The sequence below is a fragment of the Uloborus diversus genome, chromosome 3, assembly GCF_026930045.1.
Source record: "Uloborus diversus isolate 005 chromosome 3, Udiv.v.3.1, whole genome shotgun sequence".
NCBI classification, from domain to species: domain Eukaryota; kingdom Metazoa; phylum Arthropoda; class Arachnida; order Araneae; family Uloboridae; genus Uloborus; species Uloborus diversus.
Window position 1 is genome coordinate 82,450,731 of NC_072733.1, and position 20,341 is coordinate 82,471,071.

Sequence of the window (20,341 nt, forward strand, 5' to 3'; positions counted from 1 at the left end):
AAGAAATATGGCAAGCGACTTTTCAGTTTTGAAAAATCTTCAGATGAGGAAGTGAAAAAGTTTTGTGTGACGACGGCGAAAATGATGACTTTTTTGATCCAAACAATCCAAACGTCCAACTTTGTGCTATATGCAATAAATATGGAAAGAAACAACGGTGATACAGAGGCACTTGCTGTGGCAAGTGGGTGTATTCAGAATGTAGCGATGCTGAAACAGCTGAAAACTACATTTGTGATTTTTGTAAATTTTAAGAAAATCAGATGAACTCAAAATACTGTTTTTTCTCTCGTATAAACTTAAAATGTCATTTATTTTGCTTTTCAATTCCTATATTGTAATGCTAATTGCATATAGGATTTTCAATAAATTTTCCTTCTTAGTCTTTTAGTCATATTGACTAATGGCGGGATTACTCCAGATTCCTGGGTAATACCGCCACAGTGCAGAGGTTGGCAACTTGATGTTTTATGACCATTTCGATTATAGATTTATTAATAACAAATTTCGTATACATTATTAAGATGGCGTACAATAATCCAAAATATTGATCCAGCTCATAAATACGATTTTTGATGGTGATAAAAATTGAAGTTTTTTGAGGTGGCGGCATTCTCCTGGTCTACCCTGCTATTACAAAACTTATTTACCAGAATGCAATAAAGTGATAAAAAAGTAAAAAGCGGTCTTGTGTGGCTAACACTCATCAAGGGACACAAGATAGTCACTTGAAAAGAGGAAAGGAGTGAGTGACTTTTAAAGGTGAAATAACCCAATAACCCTACACGAAAAGAAAACCCCCGTGAAATATACGTCAATCTGGCACAAAAAAAAAGGGCGAGAAAAAGCCTGTTTGGAAAAACGAATTGCAACTCAAGAGGGAGGTGCTCAATCAGACATATGGCAGGCCCTCCGTACGCATTTTGCGCGTACCGTTACGCTCTGTACCCACGGTTAACTTTTTTTGAGTTATGAGAGATACATACGTACATACGGATGTCGCAACAAAAAATGTCACAGTGTGCTAAAATTTATGTTTTGCTTGTCCATATGCCAGTACGTACTAACGTACGTCTAGACGTCACGAAAACTAATCAAAATTGATTCGGGGACAGTAGTGGAACGGACATTTAAGTAAACAAACAAGTAGGGATTTTTATTAAACGCAACTCTTACTTAATTTCGTACAAGGAAATACTATAATGATTTTAAAGTTAAATCGCTCAAAAAAGAAGAAAATAATAGAAAAGAAGACAGAAAATAAATAGAAGAAATAAAGGAAGCATTTTGGAATCCTAAGAGAGTGTACGAAGGATGTAATATGTATTATAGAGGGCAAAGATTGAGGTCCCAGCTCGACGAGGAATCAATTTGGAAATGAGTTTCGGAAAACGTCGATTACTAAATTTTCTTTCGTTAAAAATAGTACAAAGTGTTTCATATCTATGACACTGTTTGCATGGGCCGTAATAACTAATCTCTTTTCCGAGAAAAACTAAATAAATATATAAAGCACAAATGTTCCCACTAAAAGCAAATTTTATTCATGTACCTATACACTGAGGAAATTTTTGAGCAATTTTCCCCTTGTCATTATGGTTCACCCATCTTTTATTATTGTGATACTGGAACTAAAGAAAAAAAATCAGTTATTTATTCAATAGTCATGAACAATGTTCTAAAATTTATATTCAGTGACAACTAGAGCACCACTGACTTGAGGCGCAATCAAATATTAATGCCAAAATAAACTTTGACGGTATAATAATCGGCAATAATGACATAATTACAGTACTACAAAATAAATTACTTTCCAGAAAAACATCTGCTTAGCTTAACATCCGAATCGTAACCTTGCATGCTTCAAACAAACGATGTTTTTATTGAAAATATCACGCTATTTTCTGAATTTATTGACAAAGTTTTCGCTTCCTGCTTCTGGGGTAATAATTTCTTAATTTTCATTCTTCTACACGAAACAGGTTTAAACATATTAATTCTAAGTATATATCAATTTGTCTGTGTCAAAACAAGTCATTATTTTTGAAAAGGGAATTAATGACAGCCAATAGAAACAGAGAGTCAACAACTCGTCAGATAAGTCAAATCCCCTAAGAGGGAAAAGATGAACATCAAGTTTCTCCTCGTTAAATTCTCCGAATGATAACCTTGAACTTCAAATATCTTACTCAGAGCATTTTTTTTTCTTTCCTATCTTCAGAAAATATTAAGGAAACAGGCTCAGTTTTCTAAAACCTGTTTCATGGCGTTCATTATGCGCGTATAACTTTGTCGTTCCACAAGAAACAATGTAAAAAAATGTCAGTGAAATGAACGGAAATTAATCATAGTTGTAAACATTACTACACACAGACCGAATGGTTTTGCAAAGAAAACCGCAGATGTGGCATATATTTTAAAATAAATACAATAGGTATTTTTTGATCATCATCAAAATTAAAATGATTATTTTATTTTAATCAAATTTTTCAATTCTTGAAGAATTATTTAAGAAAATCTTTGAAGATTATTAAAAAGTTTATATTCTGATGTGTTTAGACGAGCGTAATTTTTGTAAACACTACTACACGCAGATTGAAATGTCTTTCAATTTGTACACTATCCAGAACAGATAAATGAAATAAATACTGCTGTTGCGTAGGTTGTTTTTTTTTTTTTTTTTTTTTTTTTTTTTTTTTTTTTCAAGCTCTGTTTTCACAGTAGGAAAGCCAAGTGGGCTGCAGGTGGCTGGTTTGCGTACTAGGATTCTGCACATACCCCTGTCCAAACACTCAGCTACTGCCGAGTCCAATCTGTCATTTTCTGTTGAGCTACAGACACGAAAACATGGCTGTCTCTATCGAGTCTCCCGCCAAATGCGAATTGAGAAGTGTTATTCGTTTCTTGCAAGCAGAAGGTAACAAACAGGGCAGTGGAAATTGATCGAAAAATAAGACGTGTATATGGAGACAACTTAATAAGTGCTGGTGTTGTTCGTAAGTGGTGCCGAAAATTTAAAAAGTGCGGAACTAGTATGCATGATGAAGGGGGTCTTGGACGCAAGTCTGCGGCTACAGACGGCCTTGCTCAACGAGTCGACAAAGCGGTTAAGGAAAATCGAAGATTCACGATAAGTGAATTATCGATGCAATTTCCAAAAGTTTCAAGATCGTCCCTACATTCTATAGTTATAGAACGGTTGCGCTACAGAAAACTTTTTGCTCGCTGGGTCCCCCAGGATGTTGACTGATAATAACAAAACTCTCCGAATGGGTGCGACTCATTGAGAAGAGATAAAATGGAGGGAGCGAAGACTTTCTTTCATGAAACCAAGACCCCAAGTCACGTGACAGATTTTAAAGTAAAGCATTGGAAGAAATCAGGTTTATTTCGCTTGTTTCACGCAAAACGTGCAAACCATTCGTCGTTGCTGAGTCACGTGACTTTGGCCTTTGGGTCAGCTTTTGCTAAGCCAATGATTAGACTTGCTCCCTCCATTTTAATTCCTGCTCTAAGGTGCAGCTTTGTCATTTCCTGAGCTTTAGAATGTTGATGGAGATGATTTTTTGAAATCCATTGTGACAGGTGATGAAACATGGGTTCAATATGATAAACGAAATGACAATCAATGCAATGGATGCGCACTAATTCACCGAATCAACCCATAAAATTCAAGCAAACCGTCAACAACCGTAAGATTATGGCAACTTTTTTGGGGCCAAAAAAGTGTGCTACTTCTACAGTTTATGCAGCCGGGAACAACAGTTATGGCAGATTCTTATTGTGAAACGTTGAAACGCTTACGGAGAGCTATTCAAAACAAATGAAGAGGCATGTTGACCTCAAGAGTTGTTCCGATTCATGATAATGCTTGTCCTCACTGCTCACATCTAACCAAACAGCTCCTTCAGAAATTTCATTGGGACAGTTTTGAACATCCACAATATAGTCCCGACCTAGCGCCGAATGACTTTTATCTTTTCCCTGAACTGAAGCAGTGGCTTGGGTGGCAGCGCTTCCAAACTGATTGGAACTCAAAGACAACGTCAAAAATCACTTTCAATCATTGGCGGCAACGTTCTATGAGGAGGGTATAGAAAAGCTTGGACACAGGTACGACAAATGCCTAAATCAGCAAGGTGATTATGTGGAGAAATAGTATGTATTGTACCTTACTTTTGATAGTAAAATCTTTTTTGTATCTTCACCTGTTTTTCTTTCTTTTTTTTTTTTAAGTCAAACGAAGCTTGAAAAAGAAATCTTAAATACAACAATTAAACATAATTCCTCCTCACAGGGTACGAGTTCAAGTGGTTTTTTTTTTTTTTTTCATTTTATTTTTTTACCATACACATTTGGTTTTCTAGTCAACGATGATTTATTTTACGACGATATCTGTAAGACGAAGACGAATTCTTGCGGTTCCCAGCCCACCGTAAAAACTGAATTGCAGAAACATCTTTCACGTTCGCATACAATGCCACTGTAAGTTCTCCACACTTATTTAATCTGTGATTTTTTTTTTTTTTTTTTTTGTTTTTTTTTTTAAAATCAATCAACAAAGGCGAATCTTTCTCAACGATATAAGATTTTTAAAAAAATACAGGAAAAGCGAATCGCGTTTAAGAACAATGCTTGTTGATTAAGCAAAAGGAAGCTTTTAAGTTCAGAGGAAAACATTTCACAATAATATAAAGATCGCAGGCATAGCAAAAAACGAGCTGATGTGTGTACCTCACATGACTTCCTTTTGCTCCAATTTAATGTCATTTTCCCATTATTGCTAATTTTAATGTGTCTCAATAGTTTACTTTCTAAATATCACCAACAGTGGCCAAATTGAAACCAGATTAAGAAAAAAAATTCGCCAAATTTGTCGCCAACTTGGCGACAAAACTTGGCGACCAAAAGACTGGCGATATATCGCCAAGTGTCCGCCAAACAATGCGTAACAATGATTTCCCCCCAAAAAGGGGCAAAAGACCCCCTTAAAAACACCCGAATGCAACCAAAAGAGAAGGTGCACAACTAGACCCCACTAGGAGTCTACATACCAAATTCCAACTTTCTAGGACATACTTTTCTTGAGTTATGCGACATACATACGCACATACGTACATCCGCACATACGCACATACATACATAAGTACATGCAGACGTGACGAGAAAACTCGTTGTAACTAACTCGGGAATCGTCAGAAGGGATATTTCGCGTTTCTATACGTTCTTAGGCACTTATCGACGTGTGGTCAAATCGGGGAAAAAAAAAAAAAAAAAAACTCAACATTCATTCGGGGGTGAGCAAAAGAGAAATTAAGGTCGATTTTTGAGGGAAATTTTTTTCGCGAATCAGTACTTTCTTTTTTTGAAAAGGAAGTAAAAAATGAATTTTTGTAATAAACTCATGCTGAAATTACTTCATCTAACTTATACACAAATGCGTGTGATTATATTAATTAGTTAAACTATCTCAAAGCTCTTATACAGGTTGGATGCTTTGACTATTGTCATGGACTGTCAAAAATTATATAAAATGGTATTAAGTGGAAACAGTATGCGTTCTTTCATCATAGCGAGAACTCAAAAGTTTCCTTAAACAGCAGCTAATAAAACATGACTGCGGTAGAAAAGATGTCGGGCTATCACACATTATTTAAAACTTCATTGAATATGGTGATACTTTGATACATGATGTCTTGATCTCCAAAATTTCGTACAATTGGTGTTGAGCATATTTACTTTCGCTTATTTCATTCGCCAGAATTTAGTACAAGTGGTCGTGAGGGTGGTATTACGTTCGCTTACATGATTGCAACTAAAAAGTGTACAACAAACCAGGGGCGGCTCGTCGCTATGGGCAAGGTGGGCCCGGCCCACCCAAAAAAATCGTAATTAATAAAATACATTATCAACAAAAATATCGTTTTGTGTTTCAGTTTAAAAAATCAAAAAGTAAGGCGAACAACTGATTTCAAACATCTAGGCCCCTCCTCCCCGCATATCTCTAAACATAACCAGAAAGTTTTTAAATCCCATTCATTTTAGCGCTGTGCACAGCTTTGGGAACTGCGGGATCGCGTGAAGCTGCTCCCGAAACCAAGAGCCACGCCCCTTCCCTTAGCCAATCGCAATGACTGAATCAGAAAGCGAAAAACGGCGGGTGATAACACCCGAAGGATTTTATTGCAACTCAAGAGTGGGCAAATTTCACCGAGCCCGAACGAAATCGGAAATGCCTAATACCAACCAAGAGTAGTTTGGAGGGAAGAATCTAGCAACGTCGTTCAATAGAATAACATGTAAAAGGGCAGAGAATTGGCTGCCCCCTGCCCATGTGTCAGGGAAAACTTTTATCATACCGTTCCGCTTCTGTTTTTTTTTTTTTTTTTTTCCTCTTCAACAGCTATTACTATAGGGGCATGGAGATGGCCGGTTTCATGAGATTCCATGCATTTCTTTTACAACGCATACGTAATATTTTTAGTTATTTGTTTGTTTTTGGGGTTAGAGATGATTATTCTCAAAATTTCGGTGTAAGGACTTTCTTTTCGAATAGTAGAGCAGCCCGGTGGTCTGACGCACCGGCAGAAAAAAAAAAGACTGGTCCTCAGAATTTTTGGTCATCCACGCAAAAAATAAAAAAATAAATAAAAGAAAGAAAACTCCATAATACCTAATGATAATATTATCCAATACTTAATCTTTTACGTCAGTTTTGAGATTAATTTTCATAATTTTATGATTTCTCAGCAGATTTTTTTAAAAATTGTGTCAATTTTTTTTTTAACAAAGTTACTTCTTGTTTTAACATTAAAATATTTGTGTAACAGTTACTTAATAGAGCTTTATTTATGTATTTACTTATTCATTTATTATACTTCGTAAAAAAGGAAAGGGGAAAAAACTTCAGCCGTTCGTAATTTTTTTTTCACTAGTTTTCAACGGTTCGCGAACATTTTTTTTACAAGTTACCAAAAAAAAACAGCACAGGTCCGCGTGAATTTTTTTGAAAAGCTTTTGCAGGCCCGCATGTCAAAAAAAGTCGAGAGAGAAATGACATTACTGTTTTACATCAGATCGCAGTTCCATTGGTACGTACCTTAGCTTTTTTTTTTCTATCATATATGTATAATTTTGACAATTATTAAAATATTTAAGATCCTTTCAAGCTAATGTGCCTATAACTAGTCGCTTAAATATTTTGTTAAGGGTATATGTGTGACCGTAATTAATTTTTCAACCACTCTTTCTCAAAATTATTATTTAATAATGATGATAAAACATAAGTTAAATTTGAAAGTCGATAAGTAAAAAATGCAGCAATAGAAATATTCTGTTTATTTATTTTATTTACTTACTTTTGTTGTTGTTCGGACGGACCTTTTAGACGCGATTTGTCAGTCATCCATGTTTTAATTTTAAGGTTGCTTGAATTATTAAGTCAAGATGCTTATACTGTAATTAAAGTATTTTTTAAATATTGTTAAATAACTTTTTATGCCTGTAATGAAAATAATTTAATTCACCTAGCAAGACCTTTTTTTACGGGGGTATTTTTAGTGGTAAGGGGTCTTTCTCTTTTTTGAGAGTCTGGTTCCTTAATGTTTCACGGTGTGCAACCCTTCTTGGAAGGAGGGGGATGGCACAGTTGATGAGATTAATATTTTTATTACAAAACATTATTATTATTACTGCTGTTAATATTATTATCAATTTGATCGCTTAAGGGAAGCCGAGTGTTTCATTTAAAATATGCAGGGTGTTCCGTTTAAACCAACAAGACATTAAGATAAATAAATACCTTTGTGCAGAATAGTAAAGTCAGACAAAACAACGTAAGTAGAAGCAAATTTGTAAATTAAAGCAGACACGTGTTTCGGCGTGACAGGGAACGCCTTTTCAATGCAAAAAATAATGAGCTTATGGATGAAAAGACATCCGACAAAAGCCAAGAGCAGATAAGCATGCAGCTTAAAAGATAAAAACAGCGGATTAGCCAAACACCAATGACAAAGTTATAAACCGATCAGGAACCAATAGGAATGCAAGCAAAGGCCAGGAGCTTTCTCTTAGGTACGAACCCAGAAAGAAAGAATTCAATTGGACAAGGATTAAGCCGAAGCTTAAACAAAAAGAAGAGAAATTGTCAGTAACCGTGAACCGCAAGAAAGGAAAAGCAGAATGGAAAAACCATGAAATACAATAAACAGAAACAAAAAATATTCGAAAAAAGGAAAAATAAAGATAAATAGAAGAAAATTGGGGGGGGGGGGGTGTCAATCAAGACAAAAAGGTAAAAATAAACAAAGGAAGATAGATAAAAATGAGTGGGAAAAAAAGGGGGGGAATGGGGAAAGGAACAGTATTAAAGATATGGGAGCCAAATGTTAGAAAAATATGGAACTACACTAAGATCGTTAACTAAGTTAGAACTGTTCCTCAAAATATGAAAGGTTTCCCAAAAGTCAAGATCTGATGAATTGGGGCATTTTTGGATAATCTGATAAGAGTTAAAATCAAAAGAGTGATTCGAATCCCAACAATGTTGAGCAATACTAGACTTATTTAATTGTTGTTTTTTCACATAATTTTGAAGCTCTTTCAAGCGAATTTTTAAAGCACGCCGAGTCTGTCCAATATAGGCAAGTTTACAACTACAATTAATTCTATAATTTATAGAATTAATTGTAGTTGTAAACTTGTAAAAAATTATGTGAAAAAACAACAATTAAATAAGTCTAGTATTGCTCAACATTGTTGGGATTCGAATCACTCTTTTGATTTTAACTCTTATCAGATTATCCAAAAATGCCCCAATTCATCAGATCTTGACTTTTGGGAATCCTTTCATATTTTGAGGAACAGTTCTAACTTAGTTAACGATCTTAGTGCAGTTCCATATTTTTCTAACATTTGGCTCCCATATCTTTAATACTGTTCCTTTCCCCATTCCCCCCCCCTTTTTTTCCCCACTCATTTTGATCTATCTTCCTTTGTTTATTTTTACCTTTTTGTCTTGATTGACACCCCCCCCCCAATTTTCTTCTATTTATCTTTATTTTTCCTTTTTTCGAATATTTTTTGTTTCTGTTTATTGTATTTCATGGTTTTTCCATTCTGCTTTTCCTTTCTTGCGGTTCACGGTTACTGACAATTTCTCTTCTTTTTGTTTAAGCTTCGGCTTAATCCTTGTCCAATTGAATTCTTTCTTTCTGGGTTCGTACCTAAGAGAAAGCTCCTGGCCTTTGCTTGCATTCCTATTGGTTCCTGATCGGTTTATAACTTTGTCATTGGTGTTTGGCTAATCCGCTGTTTTTATCTTTTAAGCTGCATGCTTATCTGCTCTTGGCTTTTGTCGGATGTCTTTTCATCCATAAGCTCATTATTTTTTGCATTTAAAAAGGCGTTCCCTGTAACGCCGAAACACGTGTCTGCTGTAATTTACAAATTTGTGCTTCTACTTGCGTTGTTTTGTCTGACTTTACAACAAGACATTCTTTTTCGCAACCGTTTGTCCAAGATGCATACTTCCAATTGCAAAAATGTTCAAAATCAGATGCAGAGTTAAGATACTAAAAGTTTAAAGCGAAAAAAAAAGAGTCAAAAAATAAAAATAACTTTTTATACGGGCCCTAGGTCCCCTAGCTTATATTTAGGGAAATAATCCCCATTGAAATATATTACTGACACAAAAAAATTTGACATTTATGCGACCAAAACTCAAGGACATATTCGAAAATTCGAGTTTAAAGTTATAAGGGACCAGATACAAGTTGAGATAGGAACTTATCGTCCTTTCAGAAGAATGATAGGTTGTCAAAGTAAAAAAACAAAGTATTTATGTTGTTCAATGCTATTCAAAAACAAATGCAAATGTTATGCTGTGATACGCGAAAACATTGCAAAACATTAATCAATTTCAAAAACCACTCTATGCTCACAAAAATTTTAAGCCTTTTTAAACTGTTATATTTTCCCCCAAAATGTGTTATTGACAGTGTGTGTGAAGTGGTGTAAGTCGCGAAACGCTACGTTTCATATCTCGGTCGACTAATGTCAAACGTTTTGTGTTGGAATTATATTTTAATGGTGATGACTACCCTGAATATAAGTTGGAGGACCTAGGGCCCGTATAAAAAGTTAAATTTTGTATCATTTGACTCATTTTTATTTTTGCTTCAAACTTTCAATTCCTTAACCTTGTACCTGATTTTGAACATTTTTGCAATTAGAAGTATGCATCTTGGACAAACGGTTGCAAAAAAGAAGGTCTTGTCGGTTAAAACGGAACACCCTGTATAATCTATGTATACACAAACCTGTTTTTGTGCGGTCTTTCTTTTAGTACATTTTTTTTTTTTTTTTTTTTGCGTGGTATGTGAAAAATTCAATCAAATTGGGAATCCATTTTCAAATTATTTATGAAACAGACAAAGAGTTTTTAAAACGAACGAAGTTATCTTTAAAACGAACAATTTGTTTTTATGAGGTCCCTATCCACCGCACAAAAACAGGTTTGGGTGTATTAAATCAAGTGGTATAATTTTGAAGGGCTGTCTGAAGTTTGCATTAACTGATTTAAATATAATTTTATGTTCCTCAGCATTAGTTCACTAACCATTGTTTTCATCATTTTATGTGTGTAAGCATATAAGGGTCATTCTCCGGAAAACGTTACTTTTGAACGCAAATATTTTTCAATTTCGAAACCTTTTGTTTTCTTTTTTTTTTCCATTCTCACATGAAAGTGTCACCTTCTAGAAGTAACCATAAACAATGGCCCGGCTAAGCTCCAATTATTTTACTCATAAATAAAAAGAAAATAAAATCATGAATTTTCATATTATGACATACTATGAAAATGTTCACGTACACAAATTGTGCTTAGTGGATTACTGGGAGTATACCCTCAGTAAATTATGGGAACATCACTGCTTTTAAATAAACAAGTTATTAAGCAACAAAAACAGTCATACAAGGTGTGGGACATGCCACGAAGGTGAGAATACACATGTTGTGAACCAAAAATTTTCTAAAATAAAAATATTATTAAAAATGTGTTGGCAGGTTTAAATAGATTTATTTTTGATGAAATTAAAAATCAATGTTAAATGAATTGTTCCCTAAAGTGTTTAATGTAAAAGTCATGTGACAGAAAAGTTACACTTTTTGAAGAATGACCCATAAACATAACTGCGGGCCCACCCACTAAATTAAGGCACGAGCCGCCACTGCAACAAACAGTCGTAAGCGTTATACGACGATCACATACATTATTACATCTAAAATATATATTACAACAAACAGTAAGCAGTCGTAAACGTTATACAACGATCACTTATTTTGCTAAGGTGCTAAGAAATAGGCCTAAACATCCTCCAACCATTCAAAATCTATAGCGAAAAAAATCGCAAACGTGCTTTCACATATATGTTTAAACTGTTTTCTAAAATTCTGCGGCAAACAGTCGTAAATGGGAAAATGCTTTCCTATATGAATCACTTTTTTATGGGCGTATGGTTTTACATTGTTTGAAGATAGACATTGATGTGTGTTAAAAGGGCATTTCTATCTGAATCTATAACGACATAATAAACAAGAAAACATTATGGTTTATTATTATTCATTATTTTTAAAAAAAATTAACAAGTTTTTTTTTTCTTGTTTTTTTCTTTAATTTTTATGTGTGACTTACGCCCTTTCAACAAAAAATTCGTACATGGTTAAGGAACTTCCCAAAATTGGTTTCAAACTGCCTTTCGAATGCACGATATACCGTTCTCCTATGACTACTTCAGACGTTATTTTATATTACTTAAACACAAATATTTCCAGATGCAGTGCCTATATTTTAGAATAATATCAAGTAAAATGTTTCGGATGACCAACGCACAAAAAAAACGGCATTACTAAAGAGAGACTGAAAACTAATTTTTAATCATGCATATCCAACCATTTCATGCCATGGGTTCAATATCCATAGAAAATTTTTAGAACTTCTAACTAAATTTTTAGTGTGTCCAGTTAACCGGTAGAAATCAACTTCATGAATTTCGACAAATTCATGATGGGCTATAATGTAGCATGTTATCAATATATTACATTAACAAAATCAATGAAAAAAAATGAAGATTATCCTTTTCTGGTGCATTTCACAATGAAAACACAGGCTTTCGCTCTAATAATTAAAGATTTTATACAGTTTGTAATGTTCAACTTTCGCTGTAATTACAAGTTCATAATAACGAAAAACTAGCTTCGCTGATTTTAAACGGATTCAAAGTTATTCGAGACATGATGTGGGTTTTTATATCAGGGAGCAAGAAATAGAAAAAAAACTCAAAAAATGTTAAAACCTGAATTTCTTAGCAAAGAGGAAACTAAAAGAAGAACGCTAAAATCTCTGAAAGTATAACAATTTGAAATTTCTATTCAGCTGTGAAAAAACTAATTTCCTTGTATATTATCCTGAAGGAAACGGACGTGAAACAGCTATTTTCAAATATTCATCTTCCTGATAGGAAATAGGCATAAAAAAATATTTCAATGACATTCCGGAAACGTTATGCTAATTATTCCTTTTCGTTTTTGACACTTTAAAGTACATGCTTTGAATGATAAAATTTATTTGAAGTTCCTCTTTTTAGCTTTTTTTTACGATAGATTTTAATGAATTAATGAAGACCTCGAATCGTAAGAAGGAAAGATATCGACAAAAAAAAAATCAAATAAATATCGGAAATAAAAAAAAAGAACTTAATATTCTGATATTAGGGAATGTCTGTCGGTCAATCTGTCTCCCCTCCTTACTTTATATATTTTAAGGAACAGTATGATGCGAAAAACCCATACTTTGCTTGAAAAATCGACAATTCAACAAAATTGTTGATGCTTTACTTTCTCCAAAACTTTCCTATCTGAAAAAATCACAGTCTTTCACTTTTCCGAAAGTCTATAAAGTAGGCGTCTTACCATTTCAACTATCATTCTTAAGAGTTAAATAAACATGGTCTAATTCTATCTTCACTCAACAGTGTGTTTTAAGTAAGTAGCCTCGAAACGCTTTTGATCGAGTACAGTACACTACTCGAAACCTATCAGTTCAATTTCTTTCTCTCTCCTTGCAGAGGGTCGCATGATTGTATTCAAATTAAAAGTCAAGCAATAGAGAATTAAATAAAAGAAAACAATAGCCCTCGTCACCTTACTCTTTGCATACAAAATTTGATAGTAAAAAAGGAATTACTTCATTTAATCTCCAAATAAAAGCTAAATGCTCATTTCTTATCCTGCATTTTTGGTCATATTTTTTTCCATCATCAGAGTCATAAAGTTTGGTACAACAATTATAAGGATCATTCGGGTCGAACCTGAAGGCATTTTGTATTCAAACTCAGACATTTGTTATTTTGTTTAAAAGCGAAATTTTTGCAGAATACCCGTATTTTCGTAACGACAAAATCCTCACTCGCTTTAATTTTTTCAACAGTCAATTGTGAATTTCAATTACAATTTTAAGAGTAAAAACCTGTATTTTTGGACTAAAAGTAAACAGAGAATATACAATTGTCTTATGACTCTAAGAAGAACAATCTTGAGTAGGCTTGAAACGCAAAAGCATCGCAAAATATTTTTTACCTGCGAGTCTTTATTTAATTTCAATGTCTATTCATGATCAATTTTACTTTTTAAATCCTGAAACTTGTATGTTATAATGTCGGGGCATAACACTTTTTATTAAATATACTTAATATAACCATTACTCTCTTTATACTAATTTATGTTTCGCAAATTTTATTTTTAAAAGTACAGTCGACTTCCGCTATAACGCGATCCGACTTACGCGAAATGGCTATAACGCGAGTTTTTCAGGAGCAACAAATTTTAGAGCTAAAGCGAATTTCTCGCTCTCCAACACGAAATTATTTGGAAATCAAACATGATGCTAAGTTTCGGCTTTGTTATTCACTACTAAACATTGACTTCGTGAATGTACTTTCATCCTTTGAGCATCAATGACTACGTAGTTCCCACACACCGCACTATAAACATAGCTTTATCCGTGTGTATAATCACCACTCCTCATTTTTCATCTATTTATTTTAATATGAAAGGTGATGAAATACTGTAGCACCTAGGCACGTTGTTTCACCTTAAGTTTGAAGATGGAAACAAAAAGCGAAAGTTTGCGACAATATAAGAAAAGTTAAAGATTCTTGATACGCTTTAACAACTAGAAAGTGGGTCGAAAGTAACACGACAATAAGGTACGAGTGAATCTTTCTTCTTTCATACGTATAATTAAAAGTCAAGAGAAGGCAATCCGTATAAGTTCAGATCTTAGTTTTAATATCAAGCTCTCAGAGTATTGTTTACGCAAAGTGCAAACAATATAAAATTGGAATCTGCTCTTGTATAGTAGAGAACAGAGACCCTGAAAGAGGGGTGTCACCTTAGATTTAAATGTTATAAAAGCAAATGCGAAGCTACTGTAGTGTACTTAAAATATATTAGAATGATGATCAGATTACGCAGCATAAATCAGCATCTTCAATTTTTAAGTTATAGATGAAACTTATTGTATCTACTGTATAGTACTTTTACAGTGCAGTGTTTAAATAATGCAGCTTTTTTTAAAAAATACGTTAAAAATTTAGCTCTTTATGTGAGTATCGGTAATATATAGTTAAAAAATGGTCTAAAACAGTTTGAAAGGTGTTTAAAAATTTCTAAAATGTCACATACACAACACTTTTCCACAACGCGAAATTTCGACTTACGCGAGGAGTCTTGGAACGCATCCCTCGCGTAAGTCGGTATCCGACTGTACATGTATTAACTCAGAACATCACAAATTATAATTCCTTATATGATATATATATATATATATATATATATATATATATATATATATATATATATATATATATATATATATATATATATATATATATATATATATATATATATATATATATATATATATATATATATATATATATATATATATATATATATACAGCGTGTATCAAAAAGGATCATCTGATTTGGCATGTCTATATTTCGAACAGTAATAAACATATGCAATTACAAATTTTTTTGGATGAAAGGGAAACTGAAAAAGTTTCCGTATGTCCTAAAATTTTCAAAGGTGTTCGCGGACGCGCTCCACGTCTGCATCGGAGACTCTGGGACGGCCCGGCGATTTGCCTTTACACAGATAACCTTTTTCTTGAAATTGTTCATACCATCGTCCAATGCTCTGTGATGTAGGAGGATCAACACCGTTCTTATTACGAAAGTCACGCTGAACGGTTATTACAGACTCACACTGCAAAAAACGTAGAACACAAAATCCTTTTTGTGGTACAGACGCCATTTTCACTAGAACTGAAGTGGGCGTTCACTCAAACGCCCTGCGCTACCTAGCGGGAACCATGTAAAACTTGAGAGTTTCCTCTTTCCAACAGTACGTTGTTGGCGCCTTTAGCTCGAAAAACAGAATAGTTATGATTTTTTGAAATCGGATGATTCTTTTTGGTACACCCTGTATATATAATTTTTTTTTTTCGATTTTTACTTCCTTTTACGAAGTAAAGGAAGTGTTGTATTTGCAAAAATTTCACCCAAAAATCGTCTTTAATTTCCATTTTGTTCACCCTCGAATGAATATTGACCTTTTCTTTCAGCCCGACCACGCGTGGATATATGCCTAAAAACGTATACACACCCGAAATATCCATTTTGACGATCCCCGAGTTAATTACAACGAGTTTTCTGGTGACGTGCGTATGTACATGTATGTATGTGCGTATGTGTGTATGTGCGTATGTGTCTCGCATAACTGAAAAACGGTGTGTCCTAGAAAGTTAAAATTTGGTACGTAGACTCCTAAGGGGGTCTAGTTGTGCACATCCCCTTTTGGTTGCATTTAGATGTTCCAAAGGGGGACTTTTACACCTTATTAGGGGGAAATCTTTGTTAATGTCAATGCAAACTCAAGTGTTGTTATAATTTGGCAAACACTTTGCAATATATCGCTAAGCTTTTGATCATTTTTTTTTCTTTTTTTTTAAATCTGGTTTCATTTTGGCCACTATTGGCAATATTTTGAGAGTTAACCATTGGATCACATTGAAATGTCCAATACTGGAAAAATTAATCTGCATAAAACGTTTTTTTTTTTTTTTTTTTTTGCTTCAATTCGCAATAAACTTGGGGTAAAAATATTTAAAGTGTTTCTTTGCTTACTCTAAGGCACTATTATCATTAAATTGGCGTAAAGGAAGTCATGTGATGTACACATCAACTCTTTTTTTTTTTTTTTTGTGAAAATTTCAAACAGATTGGAACTCAATTGACGAAATTATTTGTAACACGAGTGCGAGGAAGTATTTTCAAGTGACGATAGGGGTATTCAGACAGGAGGCAACTGTGACCTCCCAGAAATGTCCTTATTCAGGAAATTGTGTCTGACTTTTCGGCAAAACTATCATCACTTGATTTATTTTTGATTTCGTTTGAAGAAATAACTCCTAGTTATTTCGTAATTTTTTTTTTCTGGTTATTTTTTATGTGAGACTTTTTTTATGCGGTACTTATCTGCCGAATAAAAAAATATTTTTAAACTGTGTTGCAAATACTTTTTTTTATATATATAGCTACTCGTAAAGTTTCGAAAGGTTTTCTTTCATGCGATTTTTTTCATGCAGTCCCTATCCACCGTACAAAAACAGGTGCGGGTGCAACTTTGAATGCTGTTTGGAGACGTAAAGTTTTGAATTTGAATGCGTAAACAATGTAATTCATGTAAAAAAAATAACATCTTCAATTGCACAAATTGCAGATTATTGCAGACACTTACTTGGAGGTTCTTTTTCAATGCAAAATAAGTGATCTTATGGATGAAAAGACCAGCTCACTTATTTTTCATTGAAAATGGGTTCTTATTAATCCGGAAACACGCGTCTTCAGAAATTTGCAATTTGTGCAACTTAACTTTCTTATTTCTTTTTTTACTTTTCAAGCACAAAGGTATTGATTGAACTTTTATGAAATTCCTATTATTTTTCATATAATTCCCTTATTATTTCATAGACTGATCGTGCACTTGGAGATCCTTGCCAATTCAGCTTTGACTGCAGCAGTGGTTGTTGTCTTCAAGAGAAGAGTGGCAAGAGGAGGTGCGCAAGGAAAATGAAAAAGGAGGAACGATGCTCCGTTAGCCAAGTCAAATTGGATCTGTATATGGACTATTGTCCTTGTGAGAAGGGGAATAGTAAGTATCTTTCAAAATTGAAGTATATTTTAAGCTGTTGAACATTCTCTGTTGAACGTCGTGAACATTACGTCACGCTTTCAAATCTTTTCTTTACTTAACTGTGAACCGGACTAACGCACAGTATATTTTTTTTCGTTTGATTTAAACTTTGAAAGATGTTTCAGCATCTGCCGAATCGTAATGGTTAACAAGTAGGAAATGTTGAACCGATTACTTTGCAACATGTTTCTCTCTTTACCAACATGTGATGTTTTGCATGGTAAAATGTGCACTACGTGCTTAGATTACTTGCTGAAATACCCCTTGTTTCTCTAGAACTTGATCCAAACTCTCCCAAAGTGCTTGTGACAATAAATCAGCTAAATAACAAATTCAACCTTTGACGAATATTGTATGGTAGGCTTCATGTATTTCCAAACAGTAGTGGCTTTAAAAATCAGCATTAGGATCATTCACCTTAGTTTACTTTGAAATGTTGAAAAGGATAATTTTCGTGGAGAAAGGTATACAACATACTTAATAAAACATTCTGCTAATGTACTAAAACCTCATTTTTTTCCTTCATAGTACGCAAAGGAGAAATTAAGATTTAAATTACAGAGTTCAAATCCTTCGAAACTGATGACGAAAACATTGGCTTTTAAATATGAATATAAGCTGAAGCAAAGCAATCGATACATGCTGGGTGACTAAGTAGGCGACCAAGGTCTTTCGATCCAAGCTCATTCAACTTTAGTTGCTACATCCTTGCAGTATATGGTTTTGCATTTTCCTAATAGAACAAAATTCCTCTTTTCGCTAATACTGACTGCTTTTCCTTGGATAGCTGCATTCAATTTATCATGTTATTTACAATAAACGTTCGGAATTGATAGTTTGCACCTGCTGAACGCTGTTCGTAGTACATGGAATCTTTTCTTTCCCACCAGAGCAACACCTCCTGTTCATAAAAATCCCACCTCAAGCAGTTACACCTGCCGTCGACGAAGATCTGGTTTTGCTAAAATTTTCCGCAATTAGCTAGTCTACGAGTGACTCTACATTGTGTTTAATAAGAAGATAAACAGATTCTTATAGCTTGATTGTATGTCTCTTAGTCAAATTTTCAAAACCGAAATTCCCTGCTTCAAGACAATTCCAAAATGTTTGTTCTTTTCATCAGCAGACGAACACTGTAAAAACAATTCAAAAACGTTCCTTGAAAATAATAAGCTTCTAAATTGTCTACTTTTTACCGGTAACATATCTTACGTATAACAGAAAACTCCCACTAAAAGTCAGTAACCGTCTTCAAAATAACCAAGAACCTTTCTGAAGAATTCAAAAACCATCCCAATAAAAGCAAGACACGTCTCTAGAATAAATCAGGAACCTTCCAAGAGATCTTAGCTATGTTTGTGGTAATAGCTTGGCACCTTCCTAATTTACCAGGACCGTGTCAATATGAATGGGCTGTAATTGAGCAAAAGGAGAAACATTTTCTAAAAACCCAGAGTATATTTTTACCTTGGTAGCTAAAAGTATTTTTCGTAACGGTGCATTCATGGGACTTGTAGCAATTCATGAATTTCTTTCGCAAAGGTACTTGATTTTCACAGGAAACCGGTGGAAATCCGTGAAATCCCGAAACGTTGCACGGAAATATTCTGTGGTGTTTTGGAATTTTCTTAGTGAATGGTGGATGCCAATCTCCTTTGCAATTGCTTTAGCGTTGCGGCTCTCATCCTGTGGGCACGCCCTACAGTTCAGTCTTGTAACATTAAGACTTAAAATTTTGGTAAATAAAATGTAATTCATTTATTTTTCATTTTTTGTCCATTTAAAAAAGGGAAAGTGCCCATGTATTACACTTATTTTGCTCGATGAAAATGTAATTTTAATGTACAACCAAAGTTATGCCACCATTAACCGGATTACATTTTGCTTCTCTCTTGTGACTTTAAACCTTTTATTATTATTATGATTATTATTATTCATTTCGTAAAAACTAGAAGAACGTACTCTTGACTCCTTTTGCAATTCATGTTCCAAACATTTATCTTTCCTCGGAAATCTTTTTTCCTTTTTGCAATGCATTTGCACAGACAAACAAAATATGATTGATATTTGAGCACAGAAAATCCCCGTCGGAATTCGAATCTGCGTTGCGCGTGTTCTATGTGAGATTTTTTATTACTATGTGAAAATGCGCAACACATAGCTCAGAACATGCTCAGAAAATATTCATTTTGAATTCGTCAAAATATGATATCAATTAATTAACTATTTAGCTCAGTATATTGCTTGAACAACGACCCTTATACACTGAAATTGCTCTTATTTTAAACAAAAATACAAGTAAATAAAATTATTCCAGTAAAGATTTTGAATTTTTAATTCGAATAAATTTTTAGTTAACAATTGTTCAATTTTTCGTCAACACGTATACTCGAACATCTTTCTTAACTTATTTTTTACGTTCCTGTGCGACTTGGAACTATAATAATAAAAATAAAGTTAGCTTTCAATTGTCTGGAAAGAAACCTAATTTTTTCTTTTTTTACTTTTAGAATATTGTTCGGATGATCCAGAGCCGAGATGCACAGCCTGACAGTAACAATCAAAGTGTACATCATTCATTTAATGTAGCGTTCCAATTTAATTTATAAATTTGTCTCCGATTTTGCGATATATTTTTGTTTCATCTTTTTCAACGCACCATCTTTCTATCATTATATTGTACTTTACACATTGAGATCGTTTCAAATTATGTATGCATTTATGAACACGAAGTTTGTTGTTTAATAAAAACTGAAAAGACAAAATAGTCTCCATTTTATTTATGAATTTAAACATGTCACAAAAGACTTTGTTCATTGAAATCAATTCTAGCTTCATGTGTATATTTTACATGTATCCTGAACAAGGTGTAATCATTCCTTTTTTGTTGTAACTATTGCTGCAATACAAGCAGAATTCGTAACCCAGCAGCGTTTTTTTTAGCAGTCTGCAGCCCAGATAAACGAATTATTTTGTAGGGTGAATTTAATTTTTATTTCTAATGGGTTACATACAAGAAAA

General features: G+C 33.7%; 1 protein-coding gene across 1 annotated transcript in view; it reads left to right on the forward strand.

Annotated features, from left to right (window-relative positions):
- Positions 1 to 20,076, forward strand: part of LOC129218151 (U-scoloptoxin(18)-Er1a-like) — a 53,125-nt gene extending 33,049 nt beyond the window's left edge. The window contains exons 2-3 of the mRNA XM_054852366.1: positions 17,098 to 17,278; positions 19,831 to 20,076. Of these exons, the coding sequence (XP_054708341.1) occupies positions 17,098 to 17,278; positions 19,831 to 19,871 (222 nt within the window). The 3' untranslated portion in view covers positions 19,872 to 20,076. The remainder of the gene's footprint in view (positions 1 to 17,097; positions 17,279 to 19,830) is intronic.
- Positions 20,077 to 20,341: the final 265 nt, after the last annotated feature.